General features: G+C 45.6%; 1 protein-coding gene across 4 annotated transcripts in view; it reads left to right on the top strand.

Annotated features, from left to right (window-relative positions):
• The window catches only part of FYB1 (FYN binding protein 1), a 179,158-nt gene that overhangs the window by 55,908 nt on the left and 108,820 nt on the right, over positions 1–14,430 (top strand). For all 4 annotated transcript variants that reach the window (XM_062211987.1, XM_062211986.1, XM_062211989.1 and 1 more), the window contains exon 2: positions 5,898–7,041. In XM_062211987.1, the coding sequence (XP_062067971.1) occupies positions 5,898–7,041 (1,144 nt within the window). The remainder of the gene's footprint in view (positions 1–5,897; positions 7,042–14,430) is intronic.

Below are 14,430 nucleotides of genomic sequence, written 5' to 3'. Positions count from 1 at the left end.
CAGCAGCCACAGGAGCAATATATTCATTTCTTGCTTTAATGGCAAAAGTGACACAAGCACATCTTACAGAGGCTCCAAAGTTATTTTTCTTTTCATCAGTTAACAACGATTGATAGGTATTTTATTTCATTGTTTTTTTTTTAAATTAAAGATGAGAGTTTTGAAGGTGTATAACTAATTTTTTTAAGACTGATTTATTTTTTGAAAGAGTTACACAGAGAGAGGAGAGGCAGAGAGAGGTCTTCCATCTGATGGTTCACTTCCCAGATGGCCACAACAGACAGAGCTTCTTCCAGGTCTCCCACATGGGTGCAGGGGCCCAAGGACCTGGGCCATCCTCTACTGCTATCCCAGGCCACAGCAGAGAGCTGGACAGGAAGAGGAGCAGCTGGGACTAGAACCGGTGCCCATATGGGATGCCTGCACTTCAGGCCAGGGTGTTAACCCGCTGTGCCACAGCGCCAGCCCCCAAAGGGTGTATAACTTTAAAAACCATATCTAGTGGTAGCCTTATTGTATACCAGGTAGTCTCTATAAAGTTATCTGTAGAATTTAGAGTGTACTCTATTATTTTAAAAAATTAAAATCAGACTTTGTGCTAAGATAGTTTCAATCATTCAAGAACAAGAGAATTAGCTCAGGATTTCCCAGTCTTGGAGCTGTCAATATTTGGGACTGTGCATTCCTGTGGGCGTCTGTCCTGTGCATTGCAGGATGAAATGTTTAGCAGTGTTCCCGGCTTCTACCCACTGGATGTCAGTAGCACACCACCCCTGCCCCGGCCCCTTCCCTCAGTGTGTCATTTAACCCAAACACCCTTGGGGGGGGAACTGCCCCCAGGTGAGGACCACCACATTACTGTAATAGTCGAGAGACATTGGAAAGCGTTGGTACTGGGCAGGCACTCCGTGCAGCTTGGGATAACTAGAATTCGGATCGGAGTGCCTGGGCTGGAGTCTCGCTGCAGCTCCTGGGTCCAGCTGTCTGCTGATGAAACCCTCAAAGGCAGCCGTGATGATGCAAGCGGTCAGCTCTCGGTCACTCACGTGGGAGACCTAGACTGAGTTCCAGCTCCTGGCTTCATCGGCCACCCAGGGTCACCGTGACACTTGAGGGGAATGAACGCACTGAGAGGAGTTCTGTCTGTCTCTGCCTCTGTGTGTATAGCTGCCTCTCACATAATTTTTAAGCCCTACAAGTAATATGCACTATTATGTACCAACTTGCAAAATAAAAAAATTAATACTGAAAATATTTGACAACTAGGGTTGCACAGGTACCAGTCAATCAGAACAGTTACTGATGGGTCACACATTCAGCTGTGCTGGTAGTTAGCAACTGCATATCAGCCTGGAAAGAAGATTTGGGGTTTCCATTTGTGTAACAAATAGCAAAAAAGGAGAATGTGTGTGTGTTTATTTGCATATATTTGCTTATGCATCATTAATTTACATAAGAAACTGGTAACATTAGTTGCCTCTGGAGAGGGGATTTGGGGATGTTACCACATAGTTTATTCCTTAAAGAGGTCAATTCTGAAAGTGTAAGGCAGTATTACCAATACTTATTCAAGAACAATAGGCAGAAACCTATACTGTACTGACAAATGAGAATATATGACTGCCCTACAACTTGTGAGCTAGTTTCAGGGCTTGGGGAAGGCTTGCTTTTCACTCCATCCCACAAGGATACATTGTTCCCACCTCTGCAATTTTGGTGGTGGCGGTTGTTAAGTAAAAGAGAGCCTTTGAGAATGAAATGTGTATTCAATTTACAGTTAAATTGGAACAGGAGAGTGTCAGGGCTTTCCTTAGCATTTTTGCCTTTCTATCATTATCAAGAAAAATAACCTGGCTATTATTATTAAGATGAAGGGTGAGGGGCCAGCACTGTGGGTTAACACCCTGGCCTGAAGCGCTGCTGGCATCCCACATGGGCGCCGGTTCAAGTCCCAGCTACTTCACTTCCGATCCAGCTCCCTGCTATGGCCTGGGAAAGCAGTAGAAGATGGCCCAAGTCCTTGGGCCCCTGTACCCACGTGGGAGACCTGGAAGAAGCTCCTGGCTCCTGGCTTCGGATTGGCACAGCTCCAGCTGTTGCAGCCAATTGGGGAGTGAACCATTGGATGGAAGGCACCCCCCCCCCCCGCTTGTTCTTTCTCTGTAGACCTCTGACTTTCAAATAAATCTTAAAAAAAAAAAAAAAAAAAAAAAGATGAAGGGTGAACAGGAGGTTGAATATTTTATCTGGTGTTTTTATTAACAGTGACAGTGATCAAACAACCTCTAAAATTATGCTGTTATTGGTGGTTAAATAGCTATTGATTTGCCAGATATATTAGTAAGCTCAAGGACTCCTTACTGTTTTTTCAAGGTATCCTCCCCAGGAGTACCTTGCTTGCTCTTTGTCTCTCTTCCATCATGCAGGGAAGAGTTTTAAAGTGTGCATAAACTCAGACATGATGATTCTATCACGTTAGCCAGTAGTATGTTCGCTCCAGGTATATTGATTTAAACTGAGGATATGACACTTGTGATTTTAACTTCAGAATTTGGTTATCTGGGGACAATGATGTTCCATAAATCAGAACAGTGGTTCCATAAATCAGAACAGTGATACCAGACGGTCACTAAATGTACTTTGCATGCTGTTTGTGACTAAGAGCTTTACGTGTGTAAATGCATCTCATCATTATCTAAACAAAGTGCTGTGAGAAATGGGTACTGTTTTCACTCCCATTTTAATGAGGAAGAAACAGCCTCAGGATACTTGTTAGATCACAGGCTGGTGAGTGACAAAGTCAAGTTTCAACCCAATGGAAAACCCTGCAGCCTGTGCTGTTAACCTTGACCCGGCACTGCCTGCTTGTTCTGGGTTGGCAACGCAGAGACTGAAATCCGATTCCAGATCTACCACCACTATACTTTCTAAATTTAAAAGGACGGGGAGTCTAACAATGGGTTAGGATATTTCATCAGTTTCCTCTCAAGAAATCTAAGGTATGAAGTTGCTGTAACTCGGTAGGGTGCTGCTCAAACACTCTGCTTTCCATTTCTTCATTAACGCAATGGGAGGGAGATTGGATTTGTAAGGTTTCATTTGCTTTATTAAAAAAGGAACCCACCTAAACACCAGGACAAGTATTTAACTTTCCTAAAAACCCTGTGGCTGGGCATTACTGCATTATCCCATGATGGAGGTGCACACGCTGAGGCCCAAAGAATTTATGCGTCTTGCTTAACGTTAAATAGCTGGTCAGCGTCAAACCCAGGCCATCTGGCCCCAAGTCAGTGCCCCGACCACTCGGTTGTGCAGCTTCCTATCAGGAAACTGGAATCAATTATAGATATCGAATGTACATTAAGAACGGTGGAATGATGTGAGAAAGGAGCCTCTCCCAAAGACAGGTTTCCTTCCAGGGGGGTGAAGTTTTGCATTTGGCCCTTCGTCCTGCTCCTGTGCCAAGGTCAGAGTGCTCTCCAACTAGGATCTCCCGGGAGGTTTAGGGAGAGACCCATCCTGTCCTGTTCCCCTCTGCACCCATACACCCAAACCCTCCCTAGGTCTGCTGTCTTCTGCCCATCACCTTCGGGGCTTGCTCAGGGATTGGAGGATAAAGGGAATAAGGTAGAAAACCAGGTGTTTTCAGTCACTGAGACACGGCAGAGTAAACAGATGGTACCAGATTCAAACAGGAAATTGGTACTTGTGTTAGGTTTAGTCCTCCTGCCCAAGTCCCTCACCCCACATCCTACAAAGGCATCACTACTGGGTATGGAAAGAAACCTCTGCCCAGGGCACCACTGCTTGTAAAATCACCATACAGAGAATGGAGTTCAATACCAACACTCATTCCCCAAACATTTCCCGGGATCCTTAGGGGCCCTGCCCTGGTCTAGGTGTTGCAGGGATACAAATGGACAATGAGACAGTTTCTGGACTTTGGAGCCCTGGAAACACTTGAGTTTGCCTTCCTGCACTCACAGTTCCCGGCTGTGAGCCCCTGAATGTGCTACTGAGCAGTTGTCATAATAACAGTGTCATATATTGAGCCCGTGCTGGGGGCCAGGTGAGCATTTTGCAAACTCCGCCTCTAATGTACATGACAATTCTGGCAGACGTGCCTTGTTGCCCCATTTTATTTGATGCCAACCAATGCACTAGGCTGCAAAGCAAGCTCCACACTGTTTCCCTGTCGTTCTCCTATGGTTTCAGCTCCACTTTCCTTTCCTAAGGCAACAGAGTTAAAATGATGCCGTCCTCTCACAGCTGCCTGCTGAACAGGATGGGGCAATGCACAGCCCAGCATACCCATTTACACAGCAGTAGCTGGTTCTTGCTCCCATACCGGTCCTAACACAGGAGTGTGTAGAATTCTCTGAAGGGCCCTGAGTTAAGGACAGAGCAAGCCTTTGCAGGTGGACAGGATTGGTTTTTCGTATTTGAGTGGAGCCTGAACAATTGAAATGTGTTTGGGTGTGTGGCTACGACAAGGGAGTAGAGAAATAAATAGAAAAGTATTTCCTAGTTGAAATTTAAAATGTGAAAATGGAATTCTTCATGGCCATGTGTGTCTCTTCAGTGATTTCTTTTAAAGCCTCAAATTCTCAAGTAGTTCTACAACAGATGGAGAATCTCAACTCCTTGCTTCAGAGAGAAGCAGCAGACACACTATGACTTCTCCCAGATTAAATGGAATTAAATTCACGGTGATGGTGGAATGCTGGTTATCTTTGCTAAGTGAGACTGTAACTCTAGGCGAGACGGGCTATGACTCCACAGCAGGCCCTCTGAAACTAATACATGTCATTATGGAGGTGCCAAGCCCCATGGGACTGAGACACCCAGCCAGTCCTTACTACTTGCTTAGTGCCTTCCCCACAGAAATCCACACGGTGCCCTCTGGATAGAGCCAGTTTCCCAGAGAGCACACTTGGCCGGCTCGTTCAGATGCAATAGATCATCGGCACGAAAAATAAATAACGAGAAAAACCCATGTTATTACTTGTAAAAATAAGTGAGTTTTTCTGCCACATCTCCCTGTCAGCAAACAGGCCTTAAATGTGGGTAGGAATGAGAAAACGCTTGCAAACCAGAGACTTGAAGCATGGCTATGGTATATGAAGCAAGCAGGCTAAATTCACAGAGCAGCTTACATGTGTTCTTTAAGGGTAATTTCTCTTCAACAGTCTCCATGGTCAAATGTGGAAGAAGTCATTTGGGAGTCCCTTCCATACTCTTTTTTTTTTTTTTTTTTTTTTTTTTTTTTGACAGAGTTACAGACAGTGAGAGAGAGAGGTCTTCCTTCCGTTGGTTCACTCCCCAAATGGCCGCCACGGCTGGCGCTATGCCGATCCGAAGCCAGGAGCCAGGTGCTTCTCCTGGTCTCCCATGGGGTGCAGGGGCCAAGCCCTTGGGCCATCCTCCACTGCCCTCCCGGGCCACAGCAGAGAGCTGGCCTGGAAGAGGAGCAACCGGGTCAGAATCCAGCGCCCATATGGGATGCTGGCGCGCAGGCAGATTAGCCAAGTGAGCCACGGCGCTGGTCCCCATACTCTCTTCAAATACAAAGGGAGTCAGTGTCATGTCAGAAGAAACCCCACCACAGAGCTAGGGAAAGAGTGAGAAGAAAAAGGTACTACGTTGTGACTGAAGCAAAAATAAGCAAATGAGTCCAAGAGGACAAAAAAAAAAAAAAAATACAAACAATGGCCCTTCCCCTTTAGAAACCTCTGGCCGCTTGTTCTACCATAGAGGAAGACAAATGTTACAACGTCCTGCTAACCAATCAGCGGCCCTGTGGGCCTCAAACCAGGAAGCCCTTGAAGGTAGGCTGTTCTAAAGTGTGCAAGCGAAACTTCTGCCTCTCAGCTAGTTTTCGTTCCCTATGCTTGCAGGATGGAAAAGCAGATGTGAGGGCCCTCATGGCGAAATTCAACACCGGGGACACCGTGACCGAAGAGGTCTCGGGTACCAGTCGACCCTTCCGAGTCCCCGGCCAGAACTCGCCTTCCGGGATCCAGGCAAAGAAGAACTTATTCAACAGCCCGGGAAATGGCAGCCCCCCGCCAGGACACGGCAGCCTTCCTAAATTTGGGTCCCCAAAGCCACCTTTGGGGGCGAAACCTTCTGAGGAAAAGATGAGCAAGGACCCCAAACCCCCATTTTTAAAGCCAACTGGAGTGGGCCAAAGATTCGGGACTCCAGCGAACGTGGCCGCCAGAGACCCTGAGGTGAAGGCTGGATTTCCGAAACCTGTGGGCCCCAAGCCCCTCAGCGGGCCCAAGGAAGAGCCCAAGGCCACGTTTCCCCGGTCTCCGGGGAGTAAGCCGCCCCTGCACACCCTAAACCAAGACCGTGACTTGAAGCCCGGGCTTCCTCCTCCCCCTGCTCCAGCCTCAGAAAATGAACAGAAGCAAGTGTTCCCGAAGCTGGCTGGGGTCAAAGGCAAGTTTATGGCAGCCTCCCAGGACCTAGACCCCAAGCCCCCCTTCCCCAAGCCCACCTTCGGCCAGAAGCCGGCCCCGAGTGCCGAGGACGTGCGTGAAGACGAGAGTCCCAGTCGGAGTGTGTCCTCCCAGAAGGGACCGCCGGCTCCCCCGGGAGCCAAATCCAAAATCAAACCCGCAAGGGAGGACCCCGAGAGCAAAGACCATGGGAGTGACCCGTCCAGCTCCTCTTTCCCTGGCGTGGTTCTGAAACCTGCGGCCAGCAGAGGCGGCCCGGGCCTCTCCAAAGCTGGCGAGGACAAAAAGGAAGATCGGAAGATAGATGCTGCTAAGAACGTCTTCCTGGGCAAAGTGAGTCAGGAGGAGTCGGGCCCGGGGGCTCCTCCTGCCAAGTTCCCCAAGGCGCCTTCCAAGCTGCCGGTGGGGGGGCCGTGGGGCCAAAGTCAAGAGAAGGAAAAGGGAGAGAAGAACGCAGCCGCCCCAAAGCGGAAGCCACTGCCGCCACTATTTACCTTGGGTCCACCTCCGCCAAAACCCAACCGACCACCACACGTTGACCTGACGAAGTTCCGAAAAGCTGCTTCTAGAAACAGTGAGTTCTTTCTGCGTTTGCTGTTGAGTGTGGTTGGAGCGTAGCAGGGAGTGTTTTGCCTGCAGGGGCACAGAATTTGTAATGAATGGGGCATCGTTCCACGGCTGATGCCCGTGTGTGATGGCATGACTTTTCTTTGGCCTGTTTTTTTTCTTTTGTGTGAGAGGGGTGTGGGAAAGGACCAAGTTTTGGTTGCAGGGAAGCATTCTGGGAGAAGAGGCCTTGGCGAGCTGGCTGTTTGTAGGGAGAGGGATAGGAAATAAAACCTCTTAATTGATAAGTGGCTTTGGGTGATGAAAACCCTGCATGTACTTCTCTTGAAAGAGACTGAAGTATGTTTCTGTAGCACCACAAAGGAGTTAGGAAAGTGAGTACGTCTCTACGTCAGTAGCTCTCAAACAGGGGCAATTTTGATGGCCAAGGGACATTTTCAAGGTCTGGAGGCAACTGGAGGATGCTACTTACAGATCAGCAGGTGGAAGCCAGGGATGCTAATAAACACCCTACAAGGCACAGAACAGCTCTCCGCTGTCGTGAGTTATCCAGGCCAAAACTGTCAGTCATGCAAAGGTTAAGGAGCCCTCTTGTAGATGATTCCAAATCTCTGTGCAAGTCACCATATTTCCAAAGCACGATATTCAAGGAAGAGAGGAACAGGACTCTCCTGAGACGATACTTGGTGTTTTGTACATTAGTTATTTCCCATTTCTCAGTATAAAAGTCTGTGACCTTTTCCGAGCCCTAAAGTAGTACATCGTTGGGAAAATATGCCTGACAGAGAAGTGTGTGCTGCTCCTTCTGGGTCAGTACTTTAATTCTGAACCAGAGACGTCACTGCAACACTGAGGCGTGTAGTGCACGTTGATGCTGAACAATATGGTGAAAATTGACAGCCCTGCACCGCGAGGGCAGACGCTCACTCGTGCCTGAGATGATTGATATTTTAGGCAAATGATGTGCAGCTGTGGTTTGTTGTGAGGGAAAAAGGGGGGTACTTTGAAGTGACTGTGCCACTATTAGTCATATTTGTCTCCTTACAAAAGTATGGTCAAATTAAAGCAGTTCTGGGACCAAAGGTTGTTCTCATTTTTGCACCATTGAAGCATCTTGCACTAGATTATCTTCAAGAGCTTAGGGTTCTCTCTGTTGACAAAGTGATTCGGGACCAAGTCCTCCATTTGTCATGTAGGAAGTGAGTTTAGATGACCCCAGGATCACTTTCTTCTAGGAAGACAGTCTTGTTACAACCGGCATCTCCTCCTCATCTGTCAACCTGTTTCAGTACTAGTCATACTTCAGAACTGTTATTTTTCTGAGACCTTCTAGAAGGTTCTTTTTACCCTTTCTTTCTTCTGTATTAAAAATTGACTATCAAAGCTTTCATTTAGAGGTGGGTATTTGACCTAGTCATTAAGATGCCACTTGGCATGCTTGTATCCCATCTCAGAGGGCTTGGGTTCAAGTCCCAGCTCTGCTCCCAATTCCAGCTCCCTGCTAACACATATCCTGGGAGGAATCAGATAATAGCCCAAGTAGTTGAGACCCTGCCACCTACATGGGAGACTCAGATGAGTTCTTGGCTCCTAGCTTAGGCCTGGCCCCAGGCCCAGCTGTTACACACATTGGAGAATAAGTGGGCAGATGGAAGATTTCACCCTGTTCTGCTTCTAAAATAAATAAAGTAATTAATTAACTTTTTGAGTCTCATGAGATAAGTATAGTAATCAATACAATGCTGATTGAGGCTGGCACTGTGGCTTATCGGGTAAAGCTGCCACCTACAATCCTGGCATCCTATATGGGCACTGGTTCAAGTCCTGGCTGTTCCACTTCTGATCCAGCTCTCTGCTATGGCCTGGGAAAGAAGTGGAGGATGCCACAAGTCCTTGGGCCCCTGTACCCTCATGGAAGACCTGGAAGAAGCTCCAGGCTCCTGGCTTTGGATTGGCCCAGATCCGGCCATTGCAGCCATTCGGGAAGTGAACCAGAAGATGGAAGACCTGTCTTTCTCTCTCTCTCTCTCTCGTTGCCTCTCTCTCTCTCTTTGCCTCTCTCTCTCTCTCTCTCTCTCTCTCTCTCTCTCTGCCTCTCTGTAACTCTGCCTTTTAAATAAAATAAATGAATCTTTTTAAAAAAAAAAAAACTTTGATCACGATATTTTTATTTATTTTTCATTTTGTTTGAAAGACAGACAGACAAATGAGAGAGATCGTCTATCCACTTGTTCACTCCCCTAATGCCTGCAACATCCAGGGCTGGGCCAGACCAAAGCCAAGAGCCAGGAACTCAGCTCACATCTCTACATAAGTGGCAGGGACTCGACTACTTGAGCCATCACCTACTGCTTCCCAGGGCATCACTACTTTCAAACAAAACAAAACAAAAAGCAAACCATCATTGTACGCTGTGACTCATGCCAGGGAAATGACTCATATTAAGCAGAAGTCCGTGGACCTGTTCTGTGTCCTCCATGGTCACTCCCACTCCATTCTCAGGTCTGGGTCATGGTCATACTTGCTTGTTGGACTTGGCATTTACAGAAACGCAAATGAAGTCTTCCTTCTGACTGTGCAGACTGGCGAGGTCATCACGGAACTGATTTTAAATGCAATGTCCCTGCAATTGCCACTGCAGAGTTGGCAATGCCTCTCCCTCTCTTTCTTCTCCCTGTCACAGCCCAGTCCTCACCTGCCTCACCTGCCTCCCCACTGCCCACACCCCCAGGACACCATCTAATCTCCCCAACCTCGGCTCCCCCAGGAGATGCTGAGCCCTGAAACATACCCAGCTCCCTCTTCATCTTCCTCCTCCACAAACCAGAACCCTCTTAATGTCAGTGGGCTCTGACTTGATATCAAGAATAAGCAGTGTGCTTTGTCACTTTAAATTCTTAAAATTTACATTTTTAAAATTTTTATTTCATAAATATTGTATTCTGGCTCAAAAATGCAGCAAATATAAAATGGTACAGTGAAAAGTCACCGTTAGTCCCTGTTTGCTGGGTGTTTCCAGCCTTGTCCCATGGAAGCACTCTTCTCTTCTTATATGTCCATCCCAAGTTTCTCTGGGTTTACACAAGCAAGCATAATAGAGATACTACTCCCCATGCTTTGTACCCAAAAAGTAGAATATAGGGGTAGGCGTGGTGGTACAGCAGGTTAAGCTTCTGCTTGTGACACCTGCATCTATTATGCGAGTGCGGACTTGAGTCTCGGCTGCTCTGCTTCCAACCCAGCTCCCTGCTAATGCACCCTGGGAGGCAGTATGTGATGACTCAATGGCTTAGGCTCCCACCACCCATGTGGGAGGCCCAGATGGAATTGCAGGCTCCTGGCTTTGGTCTGGCCCAGACCTGGCTGTTGCAGGCATTTGGGAAATGAATCAACAGATGGAACTTATATCTCTCATTCTCTCTCTCTCTCTCTCTCTCTCTCTCCCTCTCTCTCTCTCATTCTAGCTTTCAAGTAGATGAAAATAAATTAACATGTTTTTAAAAGTACAATATATTATATGAAATTCTGTGACCCTTCCCTTTTAAAATACTCATTAGTAATTAAATAAATGCCATACACCTTTAAAAAGTAGTAACTGATTACTCATTAGAACTGCATAATATTCTGATAAATGGATGATTAGCCCAATAATAATTTCCATTGTTTCCAAAGGTTTTCTGTTAGAATCAGTGCTTCAGAAAGTAAACTGGTGTGTGTGCCACAAAAAAAAAAAAAAAAGTGTTATTTTCCAAACACAGAGAATGTCTTAATAGTCAAGTCTACTGACTCCTGATCCCGCCACAGCTATTTTTCCCTAAATCTTCCTAGAAAGACTTAAATAATTCAGCATTGCCTTTAAGAATGTTAAAATACACTATAATCAGAAAGTATATAATTACATTTTAGTATAGCTAGAAAGCAAGGTGAGTAGTTTTAAAAGAATTAAATTCATGTAGTAGCAGAACAAAAAACATTCAAGATTCTATTATTTATCATTCTAGAGTATCTAAGTGGTAAATATGTTCAATATATAGAAGCATAAATTTGAGGTGTGTTGTATGCACAATGGGAACGATATTAAGATCTCTTAAATATAATTCTCTTCTTCAATTCACAAGTGAGGGCTGAAGCAGAGCAATGGGACGGCTCCGAAGTCACACACCTGAGGTTAAAAGCAGTATCTTCCTATTTCAAGTTCAGTTCTTTCTTCACATTCCTTCCTGCCTCTGGATAATATAGCTGCTAACATGTTGAGGTTTGGAATGTATGTATATGGTTTATATTGAACACATACACTTCAAATACATACACATGATTTCAACTTTTCTCAAAGGACCCTCGAAATTTTCTCTTTTATTATTGATTCAGTGACATAGATAGGGCCTTCTAATGAATTCATTTTAAATCAAGGGGCAGAGTGGCTGAGCTATTAATTACTATTGTGGCGAATGGTACAGGGACAGACAGAAGACTTGTTTTCCATATAATGTAGACTTCAGAGGCAAACACTTAAGGTTTAAGCACCACTCACTTATTCACTAGCTGAGAACCTTAGTCAAGTTGCTTTACCTTCATCAGTCTCAATTTTCTTCATTTGAAAGAAATGAAGTTAAGGCTCCCTACTTCCCAGCATGTTATGAGGATTAAATGAGATTATGTTTAAAGTGCTTACTAATACAGGGTCTGCCGTATCATAATAGCACTGTCTATAATTTTATGATTTTTATTAACACTAAAATTTTACTGCCAGCCTCATCCTGGCTTGATCATCTTATATTATGAAGATTATTCTATGACATAAAGAAGTGCATTCTACAAACTTCTGTTTGTAATATGTGGATTTGTTAGAACTTTATGTAAAATTGTGCTGAAGAATTAGACAGTGATTGCCAGGGAGAGGTTTCTCTGCAGAAGTTCTTGAAAGTTCTTCCCTCAGGTGCCCCCTTCCAAGGGAAAGTGGCAGGAGCGCAGTAAGTGAAGTCTCTGGTGGATGGGGATCACAGCCACCCCCAGGCTTTGCTGCCTCCTGCTGACCGAGGCCAAAGAAAGCTATCTAATGCAACCAGAGATGGAGAAAGACCACGGAGCCAGAGTCGAAGGCTGTCGTCCCCAGACACTGCATCATCAAAGGCAGGTTGTCCAGGTCATTGTGTCCAGAGTCCATTTGCTTTCCCCATTACCCATTGATTGTGCAGAAATAGAGAAATCTGCTCAATTTGCAGATTTGTGGATCAGGATCTGCCACGGCTACTTAGGGTGCTCGCTCTCAGGAGCACTGCTTCTAGGCATGGTGCTGCAGACCCTAAGATTTTCTGCAATTGGGGTTTTTACTCCAGCTCCGCCGAATGCATGTACTAAACACACGTACCCCAGTATGAATTTTCATATAGCAGAGTTTCACTATAAATTATCTGCTACATATTATGATTAAAAATTCATCCATTTTCTTGTAGTAATATAGAGGAAAAAGAGATTATATGCCTTAGAAAAAAATTAGATTCTATTTCAAAATGTTTATTCACTAAGATTTAATAAATACAAATTGGAACCAAGTAAAATGCTTTGCTGGGGAATATACAGATTTACCGTAAATAGACCACTTTTATTGTTTCTGAAAATAATTCTACTAGTGTCCAAATTAGCTAAAGTTTCAGCTAGCAAATACAAGTTTTCATAACACCAATGCCATTTTCTTAGCTTCCCCATCATTCCTTTCTTTCCCAGTTCACATTTAATCCTTAAGCCTCATCCTTAGATACACCCTACATTTTGTATCGTCTCTGTCCCATGTGCTAACCATTAAAGTATTGATCATTTATTGAGGACTTAATGTACATCAGATGTACATCGCCCTGCTTATTCCTCTCAGCCGTGAGATGGGAGTTCTGCAAGGAAACCGAAGCTCCGACAGGTTAGGAAACCGATTCCATAGACTGTGTCCCTACCCCCACCTGCATGCTGGGTCGCCTCCCTTGGATCGTGGGTTACCATGAAGTAATAAATCAGGGGCAGGCGCTGTGGCAGAGGGCTACACTGATGCTTGGGATGCCCACATCCCATTCAGACTGCTGGTCTGAGTGCTGACCACTCCACTCCACAGCTCAGTGCTAGTGCACCTGGGAAGCGGCCGATGATGGCTCAGGTATCTGAGTCCCCGCCACAGCCATGGGAAACCCAGATGGAGCTCCTGGCTTCTGGCTTCACCCTGGACGAACTGTTGCAATCATTTGGAGAGCAAGGAGCAGATGGAAGATTCTTCCTCCTTCTCTCCCTCTCTCTCCCTCTCTGACACTCTGCCTTTCAAACTTATAAATCTTTTTAAAAATCAAACATAAATACCCCCCAAAGTCTCATTACTCTCCCTTTCAGGGGCCTTTAATTGAAATATGTCATCATGATGATGACAAGAATACCACTCTAAGTTCTATTAAGACAGAAACTGTCTGCTTACTGTTGTTTTTTATTCGGAGCACAGAAATAATAAAAGTTGTTATTTTCTCAGAAATTGATAAACGTATATTTAATCAGCATTCAGTTGCTCCCAGATTTTTCCGTATCAGATTGTAATGTCCCATAAGTTTACCAATTCCTTTAACACATCAGATAACCCCTACCAATCGACCAGCCCTCGAGGGCCACTGTGAACCGGGGATCTCAGCATAAGCAACACAAAGAGCAGAGCCCGAGATACAGTTTTCCCTAAGACTGCTAGGTTCTCCTTCAATTTCGATTGAAACATCTAAGGAACTAGTTAACTGAACAGCTTGCTTGGGTTTAACCTCATTGTAGAGATGCCTCAAAAGATTCCCCTGTCTTAACCACACAAAGCCCTACTCGAATCTCACGAGCTGCCCCTTAGCTTTTCCACTTCAAGTTCTAATCGGTTCTTCTAAGATAAAGCAGCACTGGGTCTGAACCCTGTTCTCTTTCAGGGGTGAGGAGCATCCAGCCTGTGAGCTGTACAAGGCCCGCAGAATCATCTGGTCAGGCCCAGCCAGGGCTGCCACAGACAGGACTTGAAATTCAATAGATCCAAGCAGGCTCGAGTTTAAGTTGATAATTGTGTAGGGCCCGGGAAATGGTTTTCCGAATATCCAAGTGGCCCTTGGCAGAAAAAAGGTTCTCCCCTGTGACTTAAACAAAATGTTCCCTGCAGCATACGTATCTCAGCAACATCTCTTAGGCTTTTTTTCTTTGAAAGGGAGAAAGAGAGAGGGAGAAAGAGGAGGAGAGGGAGAGGGAGAGGGAGAGAGAGAGAGATGCAGAGAGAATACCTCCTTTCTGCTTGTTCACTCCCCATTTGCCTACTACAACAATCAGAACTAGGCCAAGCCTAAGCTCAGAGCCACTGTCACAACTTGGTCTCCTGCAGTGGGTGGCAGGGACCCACATACTT

The sequence above is a fragment of the Lepus europaeus genome, chromosome 15, assembly GCF_033115175.1.
Source record: "Lepus europaeus isolate LE1 chromosome 15, mLepTim1.pri, whole genome shotgun sequence".
Lineage (NCBI taxonomy): Eukaryota > Metazoa > Chordata > Mammalia > Lagomorpha > Leporidae > Lepus > Lepus europaeus.
Note: the sequence above shows the minus strand (reverse complement) of the source record. Positions and strands in the feature narration are given on the sequence as shown.